Below are 26,714 nucleotides of genomic sequence, written 5' to 3'. Positions count from 1 at the left end.
GTAGACAGGTAGAGGGGGAATAGGGACAGAGCGCATACTCCAGCTTGTTCTCACGGCTCGCAATGCCAGCCTGCTCCAGCAGTGCCCATGTGCCATACAAAAACACTGCCAGTCCCGTGGGTTATAGTTTGCTGATCTCAGCCTTATTGAACAATAATGTATAAAATATTTTGCTTTGATGGATGTGATGGCTTTAAATTACAGCCACAAATTCCTTGAGAGTCTTCCCTTTAAACAGGTAGAGCTTAATTCCTCTCGGCTTGAGCATGGCTGGACTTAGTGACTCACTCCTAATGAGGGAATGTGGTGAGTGATCGTGTGTGACTTCTGAGACTAAGTCCTACCAGGCATTGCTCTCTCTCGGGTCACTCATTCTGGGGGAAGTCAGCCACCATATCATGAGGATGCTCCAGGCCCAGCCCAGCCTTCAGATGCCTGTGGCCCTGGCCAACGTCTTGACCGCAGCTTTATGAGAGACCCTGAGCCAGAACCACTCGGCTAAGCCACTCCAGATTTCTGACCCTCAGCAACCGTGAGATAATAAATGTTTGTTGTTTTAAGCTGTTATGTGTTGGGGCGACTTGTTATGCAGCAATAAATAACATTCAGTGGACAGTAAAACAAGAGGCACTTATAAAAATCAGCCTTATTTTATAGGGACATCTGGTGTCTATATCCAGCTGCTTTCTTCACATACCCACTTGGATGTCTCACACACATCTCAAAGAAGCATGATTCCCTCCAAACCTACTCACTGAGAATCCATCCGTCTGGGCTGCGTTAATGCTTTCTGTTTCCTCACTCTGCCACCCGCTAGGCAGATATGCAGACACACACACGCTCATTCACACATCTAATTGATCACCTAAGTCTCAAAGGGCACGTGTTCCTCACCACCAATCAGTGTCACCTCTGGCCTCAGTTGTACAAAAGCCTCAGAGCTGGGCTCCTGACTTGCCACTCAGCACAACCAATCCATGTGCCACACAACCGTGAGTCACTTTCCAACAAGAACTAGATCACGCTGCCACCTAGCTCAAGTCCTCCAGAGACTTCCCTTTGGAACGAGACGGGGAAGCCAGCTCCTCACAGGGCCCAATAAGACCCTGGCAGGGTCTGCCCCTGGCCGGCCTCTCCCACTCACCCTGCCGCTCTCCTCCTCAGTGCTTCTCGGCCGGCTCTTCCTCCCACCTCAGACTCTGCACATGCTGCTCCCTCTGCCTACACGCTCTTCCCGCGTCCATGTGGCTTCCTCCCACACCCCGTCAGTGTGGCCTCCCGGCCCCCTCATCTAAGGTAGGTCCCCCTGTTATTTTCCCTCTCTGACTCTTGCTTATTTACTTCACAGCACATAACACAAGTTGAATTATTTGATCATTTGTTTAGTCATATGTTATCTGACTGTGGGCTGAGCTGAAGGAGAGCCAAGCTTACTGACAGGAGGAGCAGCCACCTGAGAGCCCCCAGACTTGGGCTCAGAGCCTGGCCTCCTCAAGTCAGCCATGCATCTCTGAGCAGTCACCCAGTAACAGACGTTAGGGACTGGAGGGGACACAAGCGCTACAGATGTCAGGCTTCTGCTTCTGAACGTCAACACACAAACCCTGTGTATTAAGCCAGTTTATTTGGTGTGTGTTTGTTCTTTGAGCTTGGGAACCCTAAATAACTGACATTTACGGGACTCATCAAATGCAGAAAGGTGACCGGCCTTGCCTCCGAGGTCTCACTCTAGAGGAGAACAGATGCTTAAAGGGATACATTTCAATGCCGCGTGTGGATTTGACAACAGAGGCTGAGCGAGCTGCCGTGGGAGCCAGAAGAGGAGAGGGGCCCTCCAGTGTGTGTGGGGTGGGGGTGCGGGAGGGGATGGTCCCGCCAGGAGGGTGGGGAAAGGGAAAGGACCATCCATTTGGCTGAATAATTTTCCGTGCTCCCTCCCCAGCCCAGGTATATCAAAACCACCTTACAGAACCCTCTGCGATCCTGAGCCAGAGGGCATGACTGGAAAAACATGTTCCCTGGCACCAGGGCACTAGTCTCCACTCCGAAGTCATGTGCCAGGGTTCCAGGTGGGAGGGGGGACTATCTGGTCACCTAGTCCGCTGCCTTCTTGTCAAATGACAGACTGGGCTGGGGTTTGGGGGTTGGATACAGAGCCAATCTCTCAGAGAATCTGAGGGGAAAGGATCTGGGGGAGACTGGGAGGAGACCCCACAGAGTCCACAGTACAGGTGCCCAGCTGTCCTCGGTGCTCCCTCTGCGAGGCTGGGAGAGGGACAGCAGCAAGGGGGAGGTGGGGAGAGTGAATGGAGCTGGTGTCAGGTCACCTGAACCAGTCGTGGGGAGAGGCCTGCCTCCCCTCCTTCCCACCTGCCCCTCAGAGCCCCCGGACCCCTCTGCCCTGGGACAGACCAGCTCCATGCCTCCCTTCCTCAGCATCCTTCCTGGTGTATCCACCTTGTGAAGAAGATACTTATTATCAGCCTTGTGGATCCAAGGGAATGACTAATCAACAGGAGTTTCTGTGACACTAAGGTACAGTGGGGGCAATAACATGGCAGACAGGGGCCTTTAGTGATGCACAAACTCCACTCTGTCCTCACATAAGGCCACCTGGCCCCCAGAGCTGGAATACAGAGTGAGTTTTCTGATAGAAACAGTGGGGTAAATAGGGACTAAATATTCAAGTGAGGTCAGTATAGTCACCATATTTCAGCCAAATTCTGAATTAAATTACATTTTATGTCACAAGGTCAGCATTTCCCTGGGGACGCCCATTATTTTCATGGTAATTTGTGAAACTAGAAAATCCAGCCAGAGGAGGCAGAGGTGACAGATAGGGTTAAGAGGACAGTCTCAGAGTCAGCCTGCCTGGGCTGGAGTCCTGCCTCCCCCGATACTGCTGCACGTCCCTGAGGCCATTACCAAACCTCTCTGATCCTCCTCCGTGTTCTCATCTGGACACGGGTGTAACAAGCCAATGGGCTCACAGGACTGGAGAGAGGATCACGTGTGATAATTTGTATCAAGTGCTTAAGAGAGTACTTGGCACCCAGTAAAGCTCAAAAAACTGTCAGTTATTTAAAGAAAAAAGGAAAAGAAACTAAGACAGACTCATTGTCACCAATTAAATGTAAGATAAAAACAAAAGGTACAGGAGCACCTGAGGATTTTTCCCCACCAGGCGCAGTTTGCAGAGGTTCTTTGGGAGAACACCCCAGCCCTGGGGTTATGGGAGAGGATCTGGTCCAGCAGAGGAGCTGCCAGCAAGGTAGCGCTGCTTACAGAGCCGGACAATTCTCCCCGGGGTCTCCAATCACCTCTCCACCCTCACCCCCACGCCAGGGGGCGGGGGACAGTCTCTGAGGAAAGACATGCCCGGCCAGATGTCAATCATCCCTCTCAGGGCACTGAAGAGGACACAAACAAAATTGATTTATCTCCCCTGGACAGCACTTTGGACCAGAAAGTTTGAGCTCAGCCTTGGGCACCAGGGCAGGACGCGGGGAGTAATTCGCTAACCAGGAGCGGAGTCGTGCGGACCCTGCCACCCCAGCAGCCCCCCTGCGACGATCTACTGGCCCCCACTCTCCCCCTTCAATCCCAGTTCTTGCCCTAAAATGCAGATAAATGCGTGTTTACCCTCAGGCCCGTGTTCCGTTGGGGATGTTCACCCCTTTCACGCCATGGCACAGCGGGAACCACATCAATAAGGAGCGCACTGGTCCCCATCCTCCTGGCAGGTGCCACACGCCCCACCCTCGCGCTCCCCGTAGTCTCCCCGCCCCCGCCCCCTCCCAGTTTCAGGAGCAGCTGCTCACTGGGCGCCCACACCCTGTCCCCGACGGCCACCTACCACGACTGCGCTCAGCCCCAAGCCCCTGCCCGCTGCCTGCCGAGCGGAGCGGAATCCCGGCGGCCGAGCCTGTTTACACCCGCAGCGGCCACACACTGGAGCCGGAAGCGCTCCAGCTGCCGGAGCGTCCCGGCCTGTGCGCTAACAGGCTATATTTGTAAGCTGATAACATGATCTGCAGGCCATGTGCTGATAAACTATCTATCTATTCTATGTGACTCAGCCCGGCATGAGACAAAACGGATTTCGTGGAGGAGGGCTTGGCACAGAGCGAGCAAACGACGAGTGGGCTAATTTGAGCCCTATAACCCAGGACTGTCTGCACCTCCCGTACAGATGGCCTGGCTTTTTTTACGTTGCAAATCCTGAAGTGTGTTAAATAAACAGGCTAGAGAAGGGAAAGGGTTCCGTTTTCTTAACCCTTTAAGCTGGGAAGCAAACAAAAAGCAAGATAAGAAAACCCTAAGACCAAGGAATGTGAAATATTTTTCAGTGTTTGAAGCAACAGATGTCAAAAGTCTTGATTTCATCCTTATATTTTTTTCTTTTTCATTTCCTGAAACCTATGTGAGTTTAGGTTCTCTTTAGAGATTTCCCTAATTGGAAAAATATGTTTTGCTGATACTCAACACTGCGACAATTTGACAATCAGTTAATAGTGTGGAGTCCACACAACCCCTCTGTGCCTTTTCACAGCAGTGGCTCCTCACACACCTTCGCCCTGAAACAGAAAAACGTGGTGTCTAATAGATACATAATAACTCTAATTACAAAATCGCCTGATTTTGAAAGGACTGACTATTTTCTATTTGTTGACGTTTATAATTGAATTGTCATTCTAAATTGTATACTAAGTTGGTTGGGGCCCAGATAAATGTTTGTGACTATATTAAATCAGAACTCTAACGTGTTGGATGTGCTTTTTATTGCTTAGCATTGAATTTTTATATTATTTTTCTCTTTTGATAAATAATGTAAGTTACGTATTTAGTACTTCATGTTTGCTTTGGTTCTTGTTTGTTGTGGCATTCTGAACCAAAGAATATAAATTGAAAAAGCACTTTCAGTGCAGATCCTACTTAAATGCTATTTCAATTTCTAAGAGAGCTAAATATTCAAAAGCTTAATCATATGTAAGTGGAAAAAATATTTTTTTTCCCCACGAATGCATTCAAAACACAGTGGGACACCTTTATGATGCTCATGTCAGAGGAGCAGGGCTGGGAATATAGCCCAGGCTTCTCAGACTATAACGTGGACCCAAATAGGATTGAGAAATCTAGCAAATAAAATACCTTCAGTTACTTTCGAATTTCGGATAAACAACAAACAATTTTTTAATATAAGTATGTCAAATATTGCATGAGTCATATTTATACTAAAAAATTATTTGTAGTTTATCTTAAATTTACATATAACTGCGTGCCTTGTGTTTTATCTGGCAATCCTTCACCCAAACCACCAGGATCTTACTAAAATGCAGAGGCCACACAGGAGGCCACAGAGGCACTGAGAGTCTGTATTTCTAACAAGCTCAAGGTGATGCCAAAGCTGCTGGTCCAGGGAAACACCACGAGTGGCAAGAATCTGGAATAAGTGCAGTCTGGTGCAGTGGTACCCAGGACTGGTTCCTCACTGGCATGGCCTGGGTGGACCCCTCTTCCCTAGGAAGTTCTGACTCAGTAAGTCTGGGGTGGGGTCCAGTGGTTCATATTTTCAGCATACTCTACAGTTGCTTCTGATTCACAGGCAGGAATATGAACCAAGAAGTATTTTAAAATACAAAATGTACTTTTTTTGGTGAGGAAGATTGGCCCTGAGCTAACATCTGTGCCAATCTTCCTCTATTATGTATGTGGGATGCCGCCACAGCATGGCTTGATGAGCGGTGTGTAGGTCCGTGCCTAGGATCTGAACCCAAGAACCCCAGGCCACCAAAGTGGAGCATGTGAACTTGACCACTATGTCACCAGGCCAGTCCCTACAAAATGCACTTTTGCTCACACAAGGAATTGTTATTATCGTATTAAACTCACTGTGTGTGCAGATTGCTGCATCTCTGGGCTAAGAGTATCCAGAAAGACCTTTCAGTTTCTGAGCTCTCAAGGGGCAGCAGGTAGAACTGTGCTCTGTAGTCTTCACTTCCTGGTGTCCCCTTGCAGCTGGAAGCAGCTCAATTCATACACAGCCTTATTATTACCAACGCCAGCTGTGTTCTCAGAGCTGAATACTTTTTATGCAGTTCAGCTCCAGTTGGGTTTGTAGCCTCTCATGAAATGCAGTCCACAGACCACAGCTTCAGCTTCTCCATGGGGAGGCGTACATATTTGCCTCATATCCAAGAGGGTTCCACACACAAGCTCACCCAGACATCCCTGGGGGACCGAATGCTTTCCTCACAGCCATTCTAAATCTAGGACTCCTGTTGGAACACTGAGTCACACGTACCACGAAGCTTTCTTCCAAGTAAATCCTTGGTCTCACCAGCCCATCACCCCCATTTCATCACATAATTGTAGAAGAATGAAGAACCCAAAATCTTATAAACTGTTTCATTCTACTTCAGTGACTGTTACCAATGCTTCCCACTGAAGTGGGGGCAAGTGGCAAGGGCTCCTGACTCACCACTTCATGTGTGCTGGCTGAAAAACTGGAGCACAGCCCCCTGGGATGAGGAAGGCTGCACCGGCCCTCGTATTATATTGACATATTACATTAACTACATGATCAAATGAGACTATTTTGGATATATGGGGTTAAATTAAAATATATTATGAAAGTTAATTTCACCTGACTCTGTACTTTCTTAATGTGGCTGCCAGAAAATGCAAACTCACACACAAGGCTGGCATGATATTCTATTGGGCTGCACTCCCATAAGTCAGAATCTAGATTTGGACCACTCTTCAGCGGGCAATCCTGACAGCTGCTCCCCTCACCACCAAGATGGGCCATAGGGGGCGCTAAGAACCCAGGATCAGAGCAGAATGCTGCATCCTTCTCTCTAAGACTCATATTTATTTTTTTCCCTGGGAGGAGGCCAAACCTCTTCACAATATAATCTTATTCCACTGGAAGTGGCCAGAACTCAGATCTGTGCCAGTTCCATCGCTGTGAGCAATGTCATCTGTACCCTGGAAGCTGACCACACGTCGGTCTAGTCCACAGGCAGTCTTGACATGACTCTGACCAGCGCCCCCTGGAGGATGACTTTGCAGATGGATTGGATCTATTAATTCCCTCTCAGCCAAACAGTACTTATGAACGCCAAGCCTAAAACTCCCACTGGAAACTCTTTGTGTGCGGTGGTACAATTGTAGATGGAAAACTATTTTTGTTTAGTTTTTTTCTTTTTTTTTCAAATTTTGGTACAACCACTGTAAGATTAAAATAAAACAGGTACACACAAAGTCAAAACAAACAAAAAATCACACACACACGAGTAATAGCTACTATGTACCAGGCAGTTTTAGGTGCTTTATAACATAACATTTATAACCTTGGCAGATATCAGAAACAAAGCAGGAGATAAAATGTACTGCTGTCCTTACATAGCAGAAAATATATTCAGCACTTCCTGTTGTCTCATCTCGGGCTGGCCACAACACTGAAAGGGAGGCGTTGCTCCATTCATCTTACTGACCAGGCTTTGAGGCCAAAGCGTTCCCTGTTCTCAGGTGGACATGAGCACTGGACCCAGGACTGTGAAGCACAAAGCCAGTGACCTCTCTGAGATACTATGCTGCGTCCAGAAGACTGTTTACCCTTATTTTATTCATGAATCTCTTTTTTCTAAGCCCTTAGAAACCACACGTTCTCCTCAAAACAAGCCACTAACACCTCCCCGACTCTGTTGAATCTTCTGAGACCCTGCAGAGTCTGCCTTCTCACCCTTGACCTCATCTGCCCACCTCTTCATCCCCGCAGCTTGAGAATCATTCAAGGCCTCTGCATTTCCTGCCTGCTCCATTGTAGTAGTCTCCCCCAGCTTCCGGCACCAGTATAATGTCCCTCTGATGCCAAAGAGATCTTTCCAAACACACAGACCTGCTCAGGTCACTCTCCTGCTTGATTCTTCATATTTCTACACTTAAACGGCAATCTCCCCGGCTGGCCCGGTGGCGCAGCGGTTAAGTGCACAAGTTCTGCTTTGGCGGCCTGGGGTTGTAAGGTTCAGATCCCGGGTGTGGACATGGCACTGCTTGGCAAGCCATGCGTCCCACATATAAAGTGAGGAAGATGGGCACGGATGTTAGCTCAGGGCCAGTCTTCCTCAGCAAAAAAAGGAGGATTGGTGGCAGATGTTAGCTCAGGGCTAATCTTCCTCAAAAAAAAAAAAAAAGCCAATCTCCTTCGTTTGCAAGGTCTCCACGATCCGCCTCCTGCTGGCCTCCAGGCTCCCTCTGTCCCCAGCATCACTGCTCCTTGCCCCATCACACTCAGTTCATCCACACCCCTTCCTGTTTCCTCCTTCATCCAGGCCCACTCACACTTTTGTGCCTTCACTCTGCAAATACTACGTCATTACATGTCCATTTCCCCTTGACTGTGAGGTCTTGAGGATAGGAACATTGTTTGTTTAAATCTTGCTCGTCATAGCAACTAGCCCATTACCTGACACTTGGTAGGAATAATGAATGAATAAATGAATGAGTGAAGTTGTTTGACCCTGCCTCAGGAGAGAGAGGTATCTAGAAAGGCAGTAACATTTGTCCAATACCTAAATGTAACGGACATAGTAGCTCATCTTAGAGCGTCTCCCTGGGGCATGTGTTTATATTCCCATTTTACGAGGATAATGAAGGATGAGAAGCTGAGGTTAAGTAATCTGTTTAAAGCAGGTTAAAAGTGCTCAGGGGTATGCACTCACCTCCCTTGCTGACATTAGAGGTATTTGTTGGGAATCTCGAAGAAGCCTGGCCTGAGGTGTTGGCATCAGACTGGCACAGCAATGACCCTGGCACACTGACACAAAGAACACCCACAATAAAGCTTCATAAACAGCCCACATCTGCTCTCAATCCAATACACCTGGGCTTGCATAGCACTCTAGGGAAAACCCTTTCAGGAAAACCTAAGTCACTTATCTAGAGACACAGTGATAAAATGGATTTCAGATCTGTTGATTTTCATGAGTGGATAAGCAGAAAGGAAAATGCAAAATATATATTCAGAAATCGAGATGGAAAAAAACGCCATTTCCCCCCCCCTATTAAAAGCTTGAATTCACTGTAGCCTTGTTCTAGCCAGTTCTAGACCAGCTAGTCTGTTTGGTGTCACATGCTGTCCTTCTGATTAATTCCCCTCATGGCCTTATGGCCAGTACAGATGCTGTCAGATGTACCATCAATGTGCGTCACTTCACATGCTGTCTTAGTCAGTTCGGGCTGCTGTAACAAAGTACCATGGATTAGGTAGCTTATAAATAACAGAAACTTATTTCTCACAGCTCTGGAGGCTGGAAGTCCAAGACGAGGCTGCCCGCATGGTCGAGTGAGGCCCTCTTCCAGGATGCGGACTTCTCCTTGACTTTGTATCTAATACCCTTATAAAATTTACTTACTATATTAGTTTGCTTGGGCCGCCATAACAAACACCGCAGACTGGCTGGCTTAAACAACAGAAATTTATTTTCTCCCAGTTCTGGAGGCTGGAAGCCCAAGGTCAAGGTGTCAGTGGGTTTGGTTTCTTCTAAGGCCCCTCTCCCTGGCCTGCAGATGGCTGCCTTCTCCCTGGTCCTCCTTTTCTGTGTGTGTGTGTCCCAATCTCCTCTTCTACTAAGGACACCAGTCTGATTGGATTTGGGCGGACCCACATGACCTCATTCACCCTTAATTACATCTTTAAAGGTCCTACCCCCAAATCTGTCACATTCTGAGACACTGAAGGTTAGGGCTTCAACACAATTCAGCCCATAACACCAACCTTCTCAGAAATTTTATAAGCTAAGAACTCTGACCAATACAAGAGATCAGATCATCACTGACTATCCTGGTATTTTCTCTTTATAAGCCCCAGGCGTTTGGAGTCATGGCACTGACCACAAAGCACAACTGGATATTTGATTGTTTAGCTGTTTGGAGCGCGCTCTTCCAACAAACTGTGAAGTTGAAAAGGGCAAGATCCTCGCCTGTCTAATTCACTACCAGATACCTAAGACCAAACATGTTTCCAGGGACACAGCAGGCACTTAACAAATACTTGGGAAATTAATGAATGAATCCCCATTTAATAGGTAAGGACAATAAATATGTATGAGAGATTTCCTAAGATTATTTTTATGATTGTAGTTTCCACTTCCAGCAATGATAGAGTAAGTAATTCAGACCAACCTGCTAAAACAACTAGAAACTTGGACAAAATAATTTTGAAACGCCAGTTTAAATCATCAATAGATCACCTAAATTGAGTGAGAAATTGAGATGATTCAAGGCTGTTAGAGTGCCTCAGAGGGTAGTTTATTTCTGGTTTATCCTTATTCTTGAAGCAACTCATGGTTCCAGGTTTACCAGGAGCTCCCTCCTGAGCTGATTCTCAACTCTGTTTGTCCCTTCAGCCTCCATGAGTCTGCAGGGACCAGTTTAGACCCTTAATCTCTCAGCTACCTGGTCCAGGATCAGCAGGTGTCTCCGGGGCAGGGAGTTGGTAAACTACAGCCTGTAGGCTAAATCAGGCTCAATGTCCGTTTTGGTAAATAAAGTTTTATTAGACCATAGCTATGCTCATTCCTTTAGGTATTATTTATTACTTCTTTCATGCTACAACAACAGAGTTGAGTTGTTGCTACAGAGATTACATGGCCCAAAAAGACTGAAATATTTATTATCTGGCCTTTTACAGAAAAAGCTTGCTATCCTAGGGAGATGTGGCCCCAAATACATTGATTTCATTTCTAAGATTCCTTCTTCTCTTGCTTCTTGGCCTTATTGATGATTTAAACGAAGATCAGGAAGTGGCAAAGGCATCAAGTTGTATAAGACTTTGATAAGTCAAGGAAGCAGAGTGAATTGTACTAAATGTAATGGACTAAACACTACCATTACAAGAAGCTATTGTTAGTTACAAAAAACACACCTTAAGTATAAAGCTACAAAAAAGGGAGGGGGTGCATTACAAAAAAAGAAAGTTGGTAAAACTATGTTGAGATCACACAAAGTATACTTAAGACTTGCTAGAAATAAAGAATATTTCACAATGCTAAGAAAGACAATCTAGAAGACATCAGAAAGATATAATAGCTCTAAATTTGTAAGCAGATAACAACATAGTCTACATACATATAAAATAAAACAAAAAATTTAAAAGGAAAAACAGACAAATCCATAGTGGAATATTTTAACCTCTTCTTTCAGTAATTGAAAGGAGAGGAGACAAAAAATTAGTAAAGATATAGAGTAAGCTAATATGAAATTGACACAATTAACCAAATATACATAACAGAACACTGAATTCAGGAATAGCATAGCACAATTAATTTAAAGGACCAATTATTTTTTAACTGAGTATCTGCTGGGTCATAAAGCAAATCTCAACAAACTTTAAAGGGCTGAAATCTATGAGTTTGGTTTCTGATCATGATACAATTAAGCTAAAAGTCAATAAAAATTAAGTACAAAATGTCCATTTATTATAAATTGATAATGCATGAATCAAAGAAGAAATCACAATAGAAATGCAAAAATACTTTACAAATAATCGAAATGAAAATATAATTTACTCTATGCTGCTAAAAACCTTAATTGCAAATAGTAGAAAAGAAGAAATCTAGAGCCATAGAAGAGTCTGAAAATCAGTGATCTGAGCTTTCATTTCAAGTAATTAAAACAAAAGACGAGTTATATAGTTTCATGTGATTAAAACAAAAGAACTAGGCAGAAGAAAACAATAAGGAGCAGTGAAAAATGAAGTTAAAAAATAAGCATACAGTAGAGAGGATTCACAAAGGCAAAAGTTAGTTCTTTAAAAATAAAGAGAGATGGCAAAATTACAAATACTAGAAATAAAAAAGGAGCCATCACTATAGATCCTACAGACATTAAAAAGTCCTAAAATAATGTTATAAACATCTTTAAGCCTATAAACTTGAAATGTGATTGAAGTGGGCAAATTCCTAGAAAAAAATAACATATTCAAACTGACAGAAAGATAAATCGAAAATCTGAACATTGCTACAATTTATGGGAAAAAAATGAATTCATAATTAAAATTTATCCCCCTGCTCCCCCAAAAAGCCATTTCCAGATCGTTTCACTGATGAATTCTACCCAAATATTTAACAAAGAAATGACCCCAACTCTACACCAATTCTTTCATATAATAGAAAAAGGGAACAACTACAAACTCACTTTGTAAGGAAGACATAATCTTGAAACCAAAACATGACAAAGACTTTCAGAGATATGCAAATTATAAGCCAGTCTCAATCACAAACGTCCATGCAAAACTCCTAAGCAAAACAGTAGAAAACTGAATCCAGAAAAACATAAAATTGATTTGTATCATGACTATGCTTGGGTTTAATCAAGAAATGCAAATTTGTTTTAACATTTGAAAATCAATCTATGTAAATCACATTAACAGAATAAAAATAATCATCACAACAGCTACAGAGAAAAACACAGCAAAATTCAACATTCATTTATCATTTAAAAAAATTCTTAGAAAAGCAGAAATGAATACAATTCCAAAATGGCCACTCCATAAAAGCAATGAGAACGCTGGCAAAAGCTTCAAAATCAACTTTTCAGAATCCTGGAGCCAGAATTAACCAAAGGCTTGTAACAATGTGAGGAGAGTTTGATCAAGAAAAATTAATGAATCTCAATAAGAACACTAACTTGCCCCATTGCTATCCTTCATTCCCTAGCTCTGCAGTGGCCTTGAAAAACAACAACCTTGCAACTATAGTAGTGGTAAAAAAACAGCAGCCTATCAACAATTAGAGGGGAATGAAGGTCTAGAGCTCCCTAAAAGCCCCATGCTCAAAGAACTGTCACCATTTGACATATCCAAAAACTCACTGAAAAATTCCATTCTTAGGGCTTGCTTTATGTGATCCGACTTAGAGCTCACCCTATGCTAACAATCCTTTGCCCAGGGCATTTGTTGAGAACAATCACTGGCAATTGTTTAATACTGCAGCTGCCTGAGGCAGCATTACCAGTTAGAGCTAACAAAAGCCTAACCAAAAAAAAAAAAAAAAGGAAAAGGAAAAATCAGGATGAATAGGGAGCTTTGAAAAGCTCTGACATATTTCTGGGACTCTAGAAGGCCACATGCATGTGCAAGGCTGTGCACACGCCCAGGAAAGACCTGAGAAGGCCCTAATCTCTCATCTCTGGTTAACCTGAGGCACTGCACAAGCAGGAAGCGAAGGCAAAGACACAGTTTTAAACTCTCAGCTGGAGCATTGGAGTCATGCCCCTAAATATACACAGAGTGCCTCAGCAAAGGTTGGGAGACATGAGTTCAAGGAATTTAAGGAAAGCTCTCTGTCTAATCATTAGCCAACAATTGAGCTAATCAAGCAGAGACTTCAGTGGCCACACATGACAAAGGATACCGATTTTAAAGAATTAGTCCAGGAAAGTCACTAAATGAACAAATAGTAAGAACAACAAACTCTGGGGAGGTGAGGAGTCTGATTTTCAGAGTTGCCACATTGTATGATTTTAAATGTCCAGTTTTTAAAAAAAAACTATGAGACACACAAAGAAACAGGAAAGTATGGCCCATACACGGGGTTGGGGGTGAGGGGGGCACAGTCAACAGAAACTGTCCCTGAGGAAGCCCAGATATTGGACTTACCAGACAAAGAGTTTAAATCAGCTATTACAAATAAGTATATTTAAAGATCTAAAGGAAATTATGTCTAAAGAACTAAAAGAAAGTATGAGAATGGTATCTCACCAAATTGAGAATATCAATAATGAGAGAGAACTATGAGAAAGAGCCATATAGGAATTCTGGGGTTGAAAAGTACAATAATTGAAATGAAAAATTCACTAGACAGACTCACAGTAGAGGTGGACTGGCAGAAGAAAGAATAAAGTCAATTGAGATTGAGGTCAATTGAAATTATATAATCTGAGGAACATAAATTAAAAAGTATGAAGAAAAATGGACAGAATTTAAGGGAGAAATAGATAATCCAACAATAATAGCTGGAAAATTCAATATACCACTTTTAAAAATGGTAGAACAACCAGGAAGAATATGAACAAGGAAAGAGAAGACTTGTATAACTCTATAAGCCAACTAGAGCTAACAGATGTCTTTAGAATACTCCACCCACCAGCAGCAGAATACACATTCTTCTCAAGAGCACAGGGAACATTCTTCACAAATTGTGGTATATACATATAATCATCCATAAAAGGAATAAAGTACGAATATGTGTTATAATGTGGATGAACCTTCAGAACATTACACTAAGTGAAAGAAGCCAGACACCAAAGGTCACATAATGTGTGATTCTACTTATATGAAATATTCGGAATAGGTGAATCCATAGTGACAGAATGTAACTCAGAGGTTACCAGGGGCTACGGGGGAGAAAAGAGGGAGCAACTGCTTCATGGGTGTGGGTTTTCTGGGGGGTCATTAAAATGTTTTGGAATTAGAGGTAGTAGTTGCACAACATTGTGAATGCACTAAACACCAGTGAATTATTCACTTTAAAATGGTTAACGTTATGGTATGTGAATTTTATTCCAATTAATAGATAGAATATAGACATATAATATTATATATAACAAACATAATTATTCACCAATAACTGATTTATATGTAGACAATCCAAAAGAATCTAGAGATATACCATAGGACTTGATAAGTGTTATAGACTGAATTGGGTTGCCCCAAAATTTACACGTTGAAGTCCTAACCCCTAGTAGCTCAGAAATGACTGTTGGCGATCGGGTAATTAAGGTAAGATGAGCTCATACAGGTGGGCCCTAATCCAGTATGACCCGTGTCCTTATGAGAAGAGATTAGGACAGAGACATGTGCACACACAGAGGAAAGATCGTGTGAGGACACAGCAAGAAGCCAAGGAGAGAGACCTCAGAAGAAGCCAAATCTGACAATATCCTGATCTTGGACTTCCAGCCTCCAGAACTGTGAGAAAATGAATGTGTGAGGTTTAAGCCACTCAGTCTGTGGTATTTGTCATGGCAGCCCTAGTAAACTTACATAATAAGTAAATTTTATAAAGGTATTGGATATACGGTCCATATAAAAATCAGCAACCACAAAAATGAAAGCAAAAGATACCATTTACTTTAACATTAAAAAAATTAGGAATAATTTAACAAAACTATACAATATCTCTATATAGAAAACTATAAAAAATTATTAAAAGAAATTAAACACCTAAACAGATCTTCATGGACTAAAAGATTCAATACGATATAGATATTAATTCTAAAGAATCAATGTACTCTAATCAAAATCCCAGCAGAATTTTTTGGAAATTTAGAAAATGGTTTAAAAATTATATGGAAGTGTAAAAGGTCAAGAATAGTCAAGATAATCTTGAATATGAAGAACAAAAGGAGAGGACTTCACTATACCAAATATCAAGGCCTATTATAAAGCTACAGTCATGAAGACAGAATGATATTGGTACAAGAAGAGACAGATAGACCAAGTGAACAGAATAAAGCATTAAAAAAAAATCTCACAAGCATGTGAACAATTGATTCCTGATGAAAATAGCATTATACAGCAGTAATATAAGAATGAAGGTTTCAATAAATGATGCTGAAACTTTGTATAGCCTCAGTGCAGTGAAATACTATACAGCAATGAATATGAGCGAACTTCTATAAACAACATGGATGACTCTCCTCAACGTAATGTTGAGCAAAAAGCAGACATACACACATACTTTCGATTATATAAAGTTCAAAACCATGGAAAAACCAATCTATGGGATTAGAAATCAGAAAAATAGTTAGCTTTGGGGAAGAGGGAGGGAGCGAGAATTGTGAAGAAGCATGAATTCTGAGTTTCTTGTAATATGCTTTTTCTTGGCCTTGGTAGTGGTTATGATGTGGATTGAGGCTGCCCCAGCTAGAGAAGCCCAAGTTGACCTGGCCTACATGCCAAACTATATGACCCAGTGGACTTTTTTTATCGTATGAATTAGGACTGCACCAGGGAGAGAAGCCCAGGGCATCCTCACCTACATGCCGATCTATATGGCCAGATTCGTATCTAAAGTTATATGACCGCACAATAACCAGACCCCATCTGCACTGAAATCATTTAATGACTTTTTACATCATCTTTTCTTTTTTTTTCCAGTAAAAATAAGTCACGTACCCATGCCTTATAAAATTAGCCCTAACCCTCAACTCAGGGCAGCAGCAGGAGCTCTGACCGCCCATGGGTCCTGTCCCCACGCACCAGCTCTGCCTGCCCATGGGTCCTGTCCCCATGCTATTCCCCACTATTCTCTAAATAGAAGAGCACTACTGCCAGATCTTGAGAATCTAAGAAATCTTTCTTTCGACTCCTCGGCTCACCGACCCCCCATCAGTTACTTGGTGCTCACTTTGGAATAATTCATTAACCTGTAACCCTTATTATTTGTACACTTTTATGAATGCATGATATACTTCAAAACAAGTTTAAAAGTGTTTGTATTCATTTTATATTACTGTGTAACAAATTCTCACAAACTCAGTGTCTCAATACAACGCCTTTCATTATTTCACAGTTCCCATAGGTCAGAAGTTCAGCCTGGCTCAACTGAGTTTCCAGAGTGGGGCCCACTTCAAAGTGCCCGAGGTCATTTGCATACAGGAAATCTCACCAAAGCACTTTAATCCATTTCTGATACAGCCTGGGTTTCCGCACTCAGCCCTCCCTCCCTCCGCTTGCATTTAATCCATTTCAAAACCATTAAGAGCTGTGAAGAATGCCCGCATGTAATCAAATACAAAATCCACTTAAGAAGCACTTTTCAATGAGATTCTCCAGGTCTTTGAAGCCAAGTGGGACCTCAGCTTGCCTGCCCAACTCTGACTCCTTGGAGTCTGTCTGCCCATCTGTCTGTCTCCTGGGGCCAGTGGCCTTGACCTGGTCAACAAGACATCCTTCCCCATCAGCAGGTTTTTGATAACACTAAAATGACATAGATTACAGGGTTTACCCTATCTGAGGGAAGGGGAAAGAGCGGGAGCCCGATCTTGGAGATCTCTGTCTCCCTCAGCGTGCTCAGCACAGAGTACCTGGTCAGTAATGCCTGTTGAATTTGATTGGAAGAAGAAAAATTTTGGTGAGAAAGAATTCTAAATCATAGTCATGTCTAAAAGTCTAAATCAGACTTTCTTTACCCTGACACGGTTTCCAGTAAGTGCATCAAGATTATCTTGTTTTATATATGGTGAACTCTTTGACTAAGTTGCCCAGAATTCAGCATTGGTTTTCATTCCTTCACTGTTGTGGGGAGGAGGTATTCTTTATTGTATTTCCTGGCTCAAGATAGGAGAAGCAAGTTGTTTTCCTGCCGTGCTTCTCAAAGACCTTGCCTTGCCCCACCCCCTTTTAGAAACTAAGGCTAAGTCACGTTTCTATCAGCCACCGATGCAGCAGATGGAGTAAGATTTGGCAAAAGGAAACCAGCACAGGCAGACACTTTGCTAGAGGCTGGGGAAGCCGAGATTTCTGGAAGACCAGGTTTCTGGACCTGAGGGATAAGGGAGAGGGGGTAAGGCTGGTGAAAGACAACAAAAGAAATATGTGTTGACAAGATAAGGTAAACTCTGGCCATGAGTGCCAGGACGGGGGTCTCTCAACTGGAAGCCGGGGAAGGGAGGACAGAGTCAGGAAGAGCTTCCCAGAGCAAATGGCACCTGGCTTGAGTCTCAAGAAGCTAGTTCAAGTTCCCTCTATGAACTACCTTCCAGGTCATAGAAAAAGAAATACAAGCACCCCATAAACACAGGAAGCAATGCAAATCCAAACAACAAGATATGAGATATCTTTCACATACAGAATTAGCAAAAACAAGATTTTTTGCTCAATTCGCTTAACGGGGGAGGAAGGAGAAAGAGAGGAGAGGAGACTGCTGCAGGCTTCTTGGAAAACAACTTGGAAATGTCCACCCTTTAACCAAGCAATGCCATTGCTAGAAATTTACTGGCTGGATATATTCTCAAGCACTCATCAGGGTATATGTACAAGGGAGTTCCCTGAAAACACAGAAACACTGCGTCCATCCATTGATAAAATGTTATGAAATGTCTGTATAGGAATTCATATGATATAGCCCCCACCCACCCCCAACACACACATACAAAATGGAGTCCTCTCCTAGGCCCTTCTCCGTCCCTCTTACCCAGTTTATGTAACAATATAGCTCTAAAGTGACTCATTTGAGCTCATCTTCCCCCCTGCGATTGCAGGTTTTTGAGAGCAGAAATCTATTCTTCTAAACCCCACACAGAGATCTGGGGCAAATACAGAAGAGGTTTCCAGTCTCTGTTTGCTAATTTCACCAGTGAAAACAGAAAGCCATTAACTTGTTAAGGACTGGGCCCTGACAGTCAACCAGTAGACTCATTAAATACCTGTTGACTGAACAGCCCAATAGCAAATATCTAGCCACGCCAGCACCACAGCTCTTCCCTCCCTTAATCCTCTTCCTGTCCCAAAACCTTGCCCAGATTCTGTCCCCCCTACATACACTTCACTTTCTCTGCCCTCTCTCTTGACCTGTGGGGAATGCAGATCTTTTCAGTGAGTTCCCGTCCTTGGATAAGAAGGAACTTTGTATGGCAGAAAGGCTGACAGGCTGGGGTTGCCAGCCATGCTAACATTGCCAGTCTCGGGGCTTCAGTTCCTTCCTCTGAAAATAGGGAGGTGATTTCCAGGGGTCGTGGTTCAAGTTCTAAAAGTTCCACACCAGCCCCTTTAGATAAGGAAGTCAATTCAGGGGTGATATTCTGCTGGCAGTTCTGCCACAGACCTGCCCAGCCTCTGTGGAAAAGACATTTTGAAAATCTACAAATGGGATTAGTTGTCTCATCCATAATGTGAGACGAATAATGCCAACCACTTATCTGTGAGTGTTGAGGACCCTGAAGCACAAAGTGCTCTACAAATGTACCTGGTTTCTTTAAGCCTCCTTGCAGCTCCTGGGGTTGGCGGCAGCCTTCTCCCATGCTGCCCTCCCCCACATCCGGCTTCCAGAGCTTCAGGCCAAGTTCCCCAGACCTCTCTGAATCTCTGCATGCCACTGGAGCATTTCACAAGTTGAAAGGCCACACAAGGTGAAGCCCAGCAGGAACTAAATAGCCAGCTGTTGTGGAGTTGCAAATGCTGCCAGCTATAAGTAAATGGGCTGCATTCCACCATCGCTCGGATGGGCCCCCATACAAATAATTTTTAGTTTACTTCTCCCAAGATGCAGATGGAGAAGCAAATAGTGGGTCTTCTCTGCCCCTGTGGACACAGCGCATTCGGACAGGTAGACACTGATGCTGAAATGGCCTCGGGTCCTGCCGATTCGTTCTGCCGCGGTGTAAATCCGATGAAGAGATGGGTGAAATGAACTACATAAACGACTCGCACTTGTGTGTCTGGCAATACTAGGCAGACGCCAGGCATTTACTTTAGAAATTAGAATGAAATTATATTTAGAAGAAACTACTCGTGGCTTTGGGCGTATTTAGTAACAAATTCAATAATCTGGAGCATTGGGGTGTCAAGTGGGGCACTCCGGTTCACGGCAGCGCCTCTCTCCAGCTGCGGCGTCTGGGGCTTAGCGCGAACCACCAAATAAACGCTTTTAGGGTACCACGGGACACGTCTGAATCCGGGGTTAATTCCGGCGGCTTGGGAGGAGGGGCGGCGAGGGGATGGAAGAGGCCACACTGTGGGCACCGGGACACTGATAAAACCCAAGTGAAACCAAGTGGCAAGGCTGAAATGGCCTCCCATGCCGGACCGCCGTGTTTCTAGGACTTTTTCACAGAGTACACTTGGCACCGCGACTACAGATCCTCAGCAGCTGCGCCCCAGCCCCCTATCCGCCAGGCAGGCGCAGCCCCCGGCCGCACGCTCCCGCCTCCCAGCCGGCCCGCACGGGCGCCTGGCGCCGGCTCCCGCTTCCTTCCAGCCTCCACTTGCAATTCAGGTTCGTCTGGAATTTACACTCACAGGAGATCAGACACCCCTCAGGGACCCCTCCTGACCCTGAACTTCCATCTCGTTTGCAAGATTCCGAGGTTTTCTCCCCACACACCCAACTCCCCCCGGCACACACTTCTTGGCCACCCGAGTATGCCCAGGGCAGAGCCCGGGGCCACACAAAGGGGAAAGAAAATTTCAAGAAGTAAAACTTGGCCCTAAAGTATCAAACGCCTTGAGAGACCCATGCATGGTGTTTAGGTTTTCCTAATTAAAGCAATTACTTTCCACCACTCCTCCAACCTGAAAACCCCAGCTGGAGAGAGTATTTGATGATTTTTTTTTTTCCTCAAGAGTAAATCAATATTTTTAACCCACGACTAATGATAGAGACATTAGGGCTAGTTAACCACAGTTTTACAAGACTTCGCCTTTTCCCTTCTTTGTTTTTCCCTCCTCTCACCTCCACCCCTGGAGTGACAAAGCCTTGTAAGGGGGGTGGGTCTCCCGTCTCCCCACCCCACTGAGGACCCTCCCCACACCCCAGGGGTTTGTTGTTGAGGAAGGAGAATCCCCGGGAAGGCTGAGTCCCTGGCCGGGGTCAGAACACTCTTTAGGACCCAGCCCGGTGATGAGTCGCCCAGTTTCCCGGGACATCCTGGCTCCTGCTTCTCCTAAGACCGTCTGGGGAATGATTTTTTTTTAAATCCCTGTTTTCTTTTCGGAAATTAATGTTTTTATTTCCATGTTTTGGCAATGACTGTGAATTAAAGCCATGCTAAAATTTCTTCGCCCCTAAACTGTTAGGAGCCGTGGACCGCAGGAAGATGGAGCACTTCTCTTGCAGGTATGAACCATCTTGAATGTGAACTTCTGATTACTAGAGCTTGCCGGCTTAGGAAATAGTGTCCTACACCTCTCTGTTGTTTGATTTCATCTTGCTCAAACCTTGAAAGAGCTGCAAACAGTGCTGTTTTTCCTGAAAGACGTGGAACCTCACACTTATGTCCAACTTTGCCATTGGCTTATAACGTTTGCAGTGGGGTTAATGGCTCTGCCTATGAAATTGATGCCGGCTCGGCGAGCCGAGGAGTCGAAAAAGATTTCTTGGACTCTCAAGGTCTGGTAGTAGTGTGCTTTTATTCACAGAATAGCGTGGGGACAGGGCCCATGGGCAGTCAAGGGCTGCAATGTGTTGAGGGTTAGGGTAAATTTATAATTCATGGGGACGTGACTTATTTTTAGTAGACAAAGGAAAGATGATGTAAAAAGTCATTAAAATGGTGTCAGTGCAGGTGGGGTCTGGTTGCTGTGTAGTCGTATAACTTTAGATATGAATCGGGTCAGATAGATCAGCATGGAGGCCAGGACGCCTTGGGCTTCTCTCCCTGGGGCAGCCTTGATCCACGTCAAAATGACTAACATTTTCTTAATCTTGTGTAAGAAAAGGTCAAAATTACAACCAAATTAAACATCTGCTTCTGAAAAGGTTAAAGGTATAGACAGATTCCACATTTGCAAAACTATTAAGAGTAATAGGGGGACTTTTTTAACCTCAAAATCGTTTAATTGACTGATTTAAATGAAGTAGTTTGTAAAATTTGATTTGTCATCTATGTAGAATGTCATGCAGCCATTTAAAAAATTTTATATGAAAACTGTGCAGGAGAAAAATACATGTTATGTGAAACAGAAGATAAAAGATTTACATCTATTAAAAAGTATGTGCATATGAGGACAGAGCCTAAGAAGTAATGACACATATTGAGAAGAGTTGGATATTAGGTGGCTTGTATTCTCATCGTTTTTCTTTATGTTGTACATGAATTAGTCAGCCATTTACAAAGCCAGGAAAAAGAAGAAAAGAAAGGTGGTCCTCGCAATTTCTCCTTGGTGGTCTGTGGTCTTGTCCTTGTGACGAAAAGGCCTGGGTGTTATCTCTAAGGCTTTTATTTGATTTGTTTTGCTAACGAATGTCTGATCTCCTCTTTCTAGTGTGATTATGGTCATGGCCATTTCCACAGCGTTTGAACTGGGATTGGTTGCTGGTGAGAGACTTTTCATTCTTTTGATCATTAGCAATTTTCATGTGACCTGAAATACAGGCTCCATGAGTTGATTTTGTTGTTAAGGGTTGGGCCACCATGAACTTGCACGTCCGTCCCAGGGAGACCTGGCCTTCAGAGCTGACACCGTTCGGTCCCAGGAGGAGCCTGCAGTTCGTCGGTGGCAGCCTTTCCAGTTTGTGCCATCCACGGGAATCCAGGACAGTAAGACTACCAGCTTAGCTGGATCTGCAGTGTGGTGTCCCTGACCTGGCCCTTCACGTGTCTCCTGAGTATCTTCTTGACCCTCTTGCACCTGAGAGAGTGGGCCCCGATTCTGGAGCTGGGTGGAAGGTTGGACTGGTTTTGGTTATGGAGGTGAGACAGGCATTGTGTCTGTCACCTCCCTGGAACACATTCCCTCACCTGATTTCCGCTTCACGCTGGGGACCCAGGAATCACCACTGGCCTGGAAGTGAAAAAGATTTCTCTGCCAAAAGGCACAGGTAGCAAAAGGAACAGTAAAAAGCAGAGTCTTGTTCTGTGAGGTTTATAGTGTTTAGACATCTGCAAACACTGCGGGGAGACTAAGTCCTTAGCGCTGCGTTATCCTTTGCTACAGGAACTCAGCTTTTCGCTCCCTCCACCCTCTCAGCCACCTCTTCTTACATTTCAGGTAAAGAGCTAAACAAAACGTGCTGTCTGAATGGGGGAACCTGCATGCTGGGCTCCTTTTGTGCCTGCCCGCCCTCCTTCTATGGACGGAACTGTGAGCATGATTTGCGCAAAGAGTAAGCCGTTAAAACAGGTGGGGTGGAGGCGACCGGGAAAGAGAAGAGAGGATTCAGAATACTGAAGCATCGTCTTACCTGTTCATCCTCAGAAACTGCGGGTCTGTGCCGCACGGCACCTGGCTGCCCAGGCGGTGCTCCATGTGTAAATGCTGGCACGGCCGGCTTCGCTGCTTCCCTCAGGCCTTTCTGCCGGGTTGTGGTAAGCGATGTTCCCCTCTTTTGCCCTTTCAGGCTGGTTAGTTGCCTGTGGGTGCTGAGTTAATGGCATCTCTCCTCTTTCTCACCTCATGGCTTGCTAGGGCTGGCAGTTGTTCTGCTTCTAAAAGCATCAAGGACTCCAGATGGGATAGTCACCATGGCATCTTTGATACTTAACTCCCTCAAAATGTGGTTAGTCGTGCTGCCTGTCACATGGAGAGTTACTACAGTCTGTTTGAGGGTTTATAGTAGGTGAACTTCTATTGAGGAAAATAAACAAGGAAACGCTTGGCCTCTTAAACACCGAGAGATGCTCTCTGGTGTTCCTTTCCTTTGGGCAGGAAGACCTAGACAATCTCCAGGGGATCAGCTCAGTGAGTGCCCACTCTAACAGCGGGGTCGGGGGCACCCAACTCCAATTAATGCCCTTGTTTCCCACCAGAGGCTTGACTCCACTCTCATTCCTTAGGAACTTCTTGGATCCTAAAAGGCCCCTACACGGACACCCCCGCCCCCCCACCCGGCCATGCTTGGGCTCAGATCCCTTTCACCTTATTGATTTCTATTGATTTGAGGAGAACAACGACAAGAAGGGCAGAGGCCACGAGGAGAGGGATCTCCTCCACCCCAACCAGAGCCCAATTTCCAGGTCCACCCAAGTTCACTGGCCTCTCGTGGTTCTTACTCTATAGATGTTAGAAATTGAAAATGTTCGAGTCTAGAAAGTAAATGAAAGCAAATACTTCACTTGAGTACAAGATGGGGCCCCCAATCCAGACAGGCTTTTGTCTTTTCCATTTGCAACCTGAGTGTCAGGCCCAGGATAGGTGTTTGGTAAGTGTGGGTTGAAGGATCGGATGGGTGGGGACCATACTTTTTTCCTGAAACTTGGGGCCTAAAACATGCTGTCTCCTTATCATCAGAGCCTAACCAAGTTCTGCTGCACCCCTGCAGCTGAAGGTGTCATCAGCTGGGGTAGGTTATCAGGTGTGAGAGCACATGCCCGAGGAAGAGCAAGTTAACAATAGGCCCATGGCAACTTTTGTTGAAAGATATTTTTCAGGAGCATCTGAATTCCATGTTGTCAGTACTGTTGATCCCATAAGCACACTACTCAAATGTTGGGCCCCAACTAATTTTTGGCTCATGGAGATATGTCACGTATGTGGGCAGCAGGATAAACTGCCAGAGGGATTTCCTTTAATGACCAAGTGTCTCCACCTTCCAGATGGCCATGTGATGGATGAGCACCTCGCAGCTTCCAGGACTCCAGAATTAACACTGTCTGCGTGCACCACTCTTACCCTAGCTGGCATCTGCCTTGCCATACAAAGTTACTGTTAATCAACATTTGCATGCAACATTTGTCCTTAGATTTCACGACCAGTAAAGGCTATCTCTCCATTGTCCTGAGAGATGATCATTTATTTGTTGCCGTGAAATAGGGAATAGATTTCCATAGTGGTGCCTAACATTTCCTTAAAGTACCAACTACTTTCCTCTGCCCTACTCTCTCCAAAAAACTACTTTAAAAAAAAGTCAGCTGTATCTGCACTGTGCCTAAGTTCTGTGTAACTCTACCAAGCGCGTTTTATTAATATTTTCCTTTAAACAATTGAATTCTATATTCAGATTATTAAAGGCTAATCCTGCTGTGGAACAGGATAAAGTTTTGACTAGAGTGATCAAAATCAGTTAAGACATTATCTTTCGAAGAAAAGGAAAGGAAACATCTCTAAGGGACCAAATAAGAGGGCAGGGGGCAGATAGTAGAGATGAGGACAGGATGCTGGAGTGATGGAAGTGCGTGTGTACCAGGGAGACCAGACAGAGAAGAGGAAGCAAATGGGAGAGACGGACTGGAAAAAATAAAAAGCGTTGCTTGCCTGATGATTAGATGGGCACAGAGAAGCAAGTAAAAAGCCAAGCTGAAGGGCAAGTTTCTATCATCTATAGAAAACTACATAAGCCAAGAACACCCCTTTTTTCTCAAGGCATTATAAAGAGAATGAAGTCTCCTTGGAAAAAAATTCTGTCTAAATTTCCCCAAGAAGAGTGTTTAATGAATTGTTTCCTCCACACTATGCAATTATTTTAACTTTTGTAAAAGAAAATGTTCACAATATATTTAGTTGTAAACCAAGTGATAAAACTACATTGTACAGCCCATTTTTAAAATACATTATGTGTATGAATATGCCTTGTATTAGCAGGAAATATATTGACCAAAATGTGAATTGTGGTTATTTTTAGGCAGTGCTTTGTGGTGGTGGGTTCTTTCCTTCTGCACTTTTGTGTTTCCCACAGTGAGGGTGTTTTACATCCATTGGCATACGGGATGGGATGACGGCATCAGGCTTGAAACTGACAAAACTGGAAGAGCCAGGAGCTCAGGGCAGTGCTGTCCGGTTCCTGGTGTATGTGCTGATGTGATGGACATGATTTGCTTCCATTATTTGGGTACTGCTTGATCCACAATTCGTGTTTTTCCAGATTAATGCTTTGTAGATGCAAAATTCCAAATGAGTGGAATTTTTTGCAGCGCCCCATGGACAGAGGTGAAATGGGAGAAGCAGGAAGCAGTGAGGTACACCACAAGGAGCTCAGCTCACGGGGGTGGGCGGCCCTGGGGGAGGGCTGGGCTGGCCACTTCCTGGCAGTGGGGCCCAGTTTCCCAGGGGCTAACACGGGTTAGTCCCTACAGCAGTGTTCTTAGAATTAAATGAAAAAAAATAGAGCACTAGTACAAAAAGTGTTCTCAACAAACGTCACATTTCTTCTTTTTCTACCTGCCTGTGTACCGCAGAGTGTTTTAAAACTTCTTTTTGCTCAGAAATGGAAAATTTTTAAAAAAACAACTTCAGAGTATGGGAAGAAGGCTCCCCATTTGCATGCAAGTAATCCTGTAACCACACTGGGGTGAGACTGGGACAGTGCTTCCCAAACTTGGGCATCCACATACCACCTTGATTTGGGCCACATCATCTGCACTTAATTTTTTTCTTTACATCAACTCATTTTTTTGTTATGGTAAAATATACATAACGTAAAACTTACCTTTTCAACCATTTTTAAGTATAAAGTTCAGTGCCATTAAGTCCATTCATGTGGTTGGGCAGCCATCACCGTGGTTCATCTCCAGAACTTTTTCATCTCTAACTGAAACTCTGTGCCCGTTACTGACTCCCCATTCCCCCTCCGCCAGGCCCTGGCAACCACTCTTCTACTTTCTATGTTCATTAATTTGACTGCTCTAGATATCTCACATAAGTGGAGTCGTACAAAAATATGTCTTTTTGTGACTGGTATGTTTCACTTAGCATAATGTCTTTGAGGTTCAGCCATGTTGGAGCATGTGTCAGAACTTCATTCCTTTTGAAGGCTGAATATTTCATTGTATATATATATACACACCACATTTTGTTATCCATTCATCCATCGATGGACATTTGGGTCGTTTCTACCTTTTGGCTATTGTGAACAATGTGTTATGACCGTTGGTATACATTGAGTTCCTGCTTTCAATTCTTGCATGTATATACTCACAAGGGGAATTGTTGGATCATATGGGTGATTCTATGTTTTAATTTTGTGGAGAACCACCATACTGTTTCACAATGGCTTCACCATTTTACCTTCCCACCAGCAATGCGCAAGGGTTCCAATTTCTCTACTACCTCG

General features: G+C 44.2%; 2 protein-coding genes across 3 annotated transcripts in view; one reads left to right on the top strand and one right to left on the bottom strand.

Annotated features, from left to right (window-relative positions):
* The window catches only part of LRRC2 (leucine rich repeat containing 2), a 33,502-nt gene extending 29,396 nt beyond the window's left edge, over window positions 1-4,106 (bottom strand). Inside the window, exon 1 of the mRNA XM_008520333.2 lies at window positions 3,857-4,106. The gene's annotated coding sequence lies outside the window, so the exon portion shown is untranslated. The remainder of the gene's footprint in view (window positions 1-3,856) is intronic.
* Window positions 957-25,279, top strand: CRIPTO (cripto, EGF-CFC family member). 2 transcript variants are annotated; one of them, XM_008520334.2, is made up of 7 exons: window positions 1,000-1,296; window positions 20,804-20,843; window positions 21,992-22,044; window positions 22,129-22,266; window positions 22,718-22,832; window positions 22,925-23,034; window positions 24,262-25,279. In XM_008520334.2, the coding sequence occupies exons 2-7, from the start codon at window positions 20,824-20,826 to the stop codon at window positions 24,375-24,377; spliced, it is 552 nt and encodes a 183-aa protein (XP_008518556.2). In that variant the 5' UTR covers window positions 1,000-1,296; window positions 20,804-20,823; the 3' UTR covers window positions 24,378-25,279. The 2 variants fall into 2 exon arrangements, with proteins under 2 accessions (XP_008518557.2, XP_008518556.2); XM_008520335.2 differs by lacking the exon at window positions 20,804-20,843 and having other exon boundaries at window positions 957-1,296.
* Window positions 25,280-26,714: the final 1,435 nt, after the last annotated feature.

Source organism: Equus przewalskii, chromosome 15 (genome assembly GCF_037783145.1).
Source record: "Equus przewalskii isolate Varuska chromosome 15, EquPr2, whole genome shotgun sequence".
Taxonomy (NCBI): Eukaryota; Metazoa; Chordata; class Mammalia; order Perissodactyla; family Equidae; genus Equus; species Equus przewalskii.
Note: the sequence above shows the minus strand (reverse complement) of the source record. Positions and strands in the feature narration are given on the sequence as shown.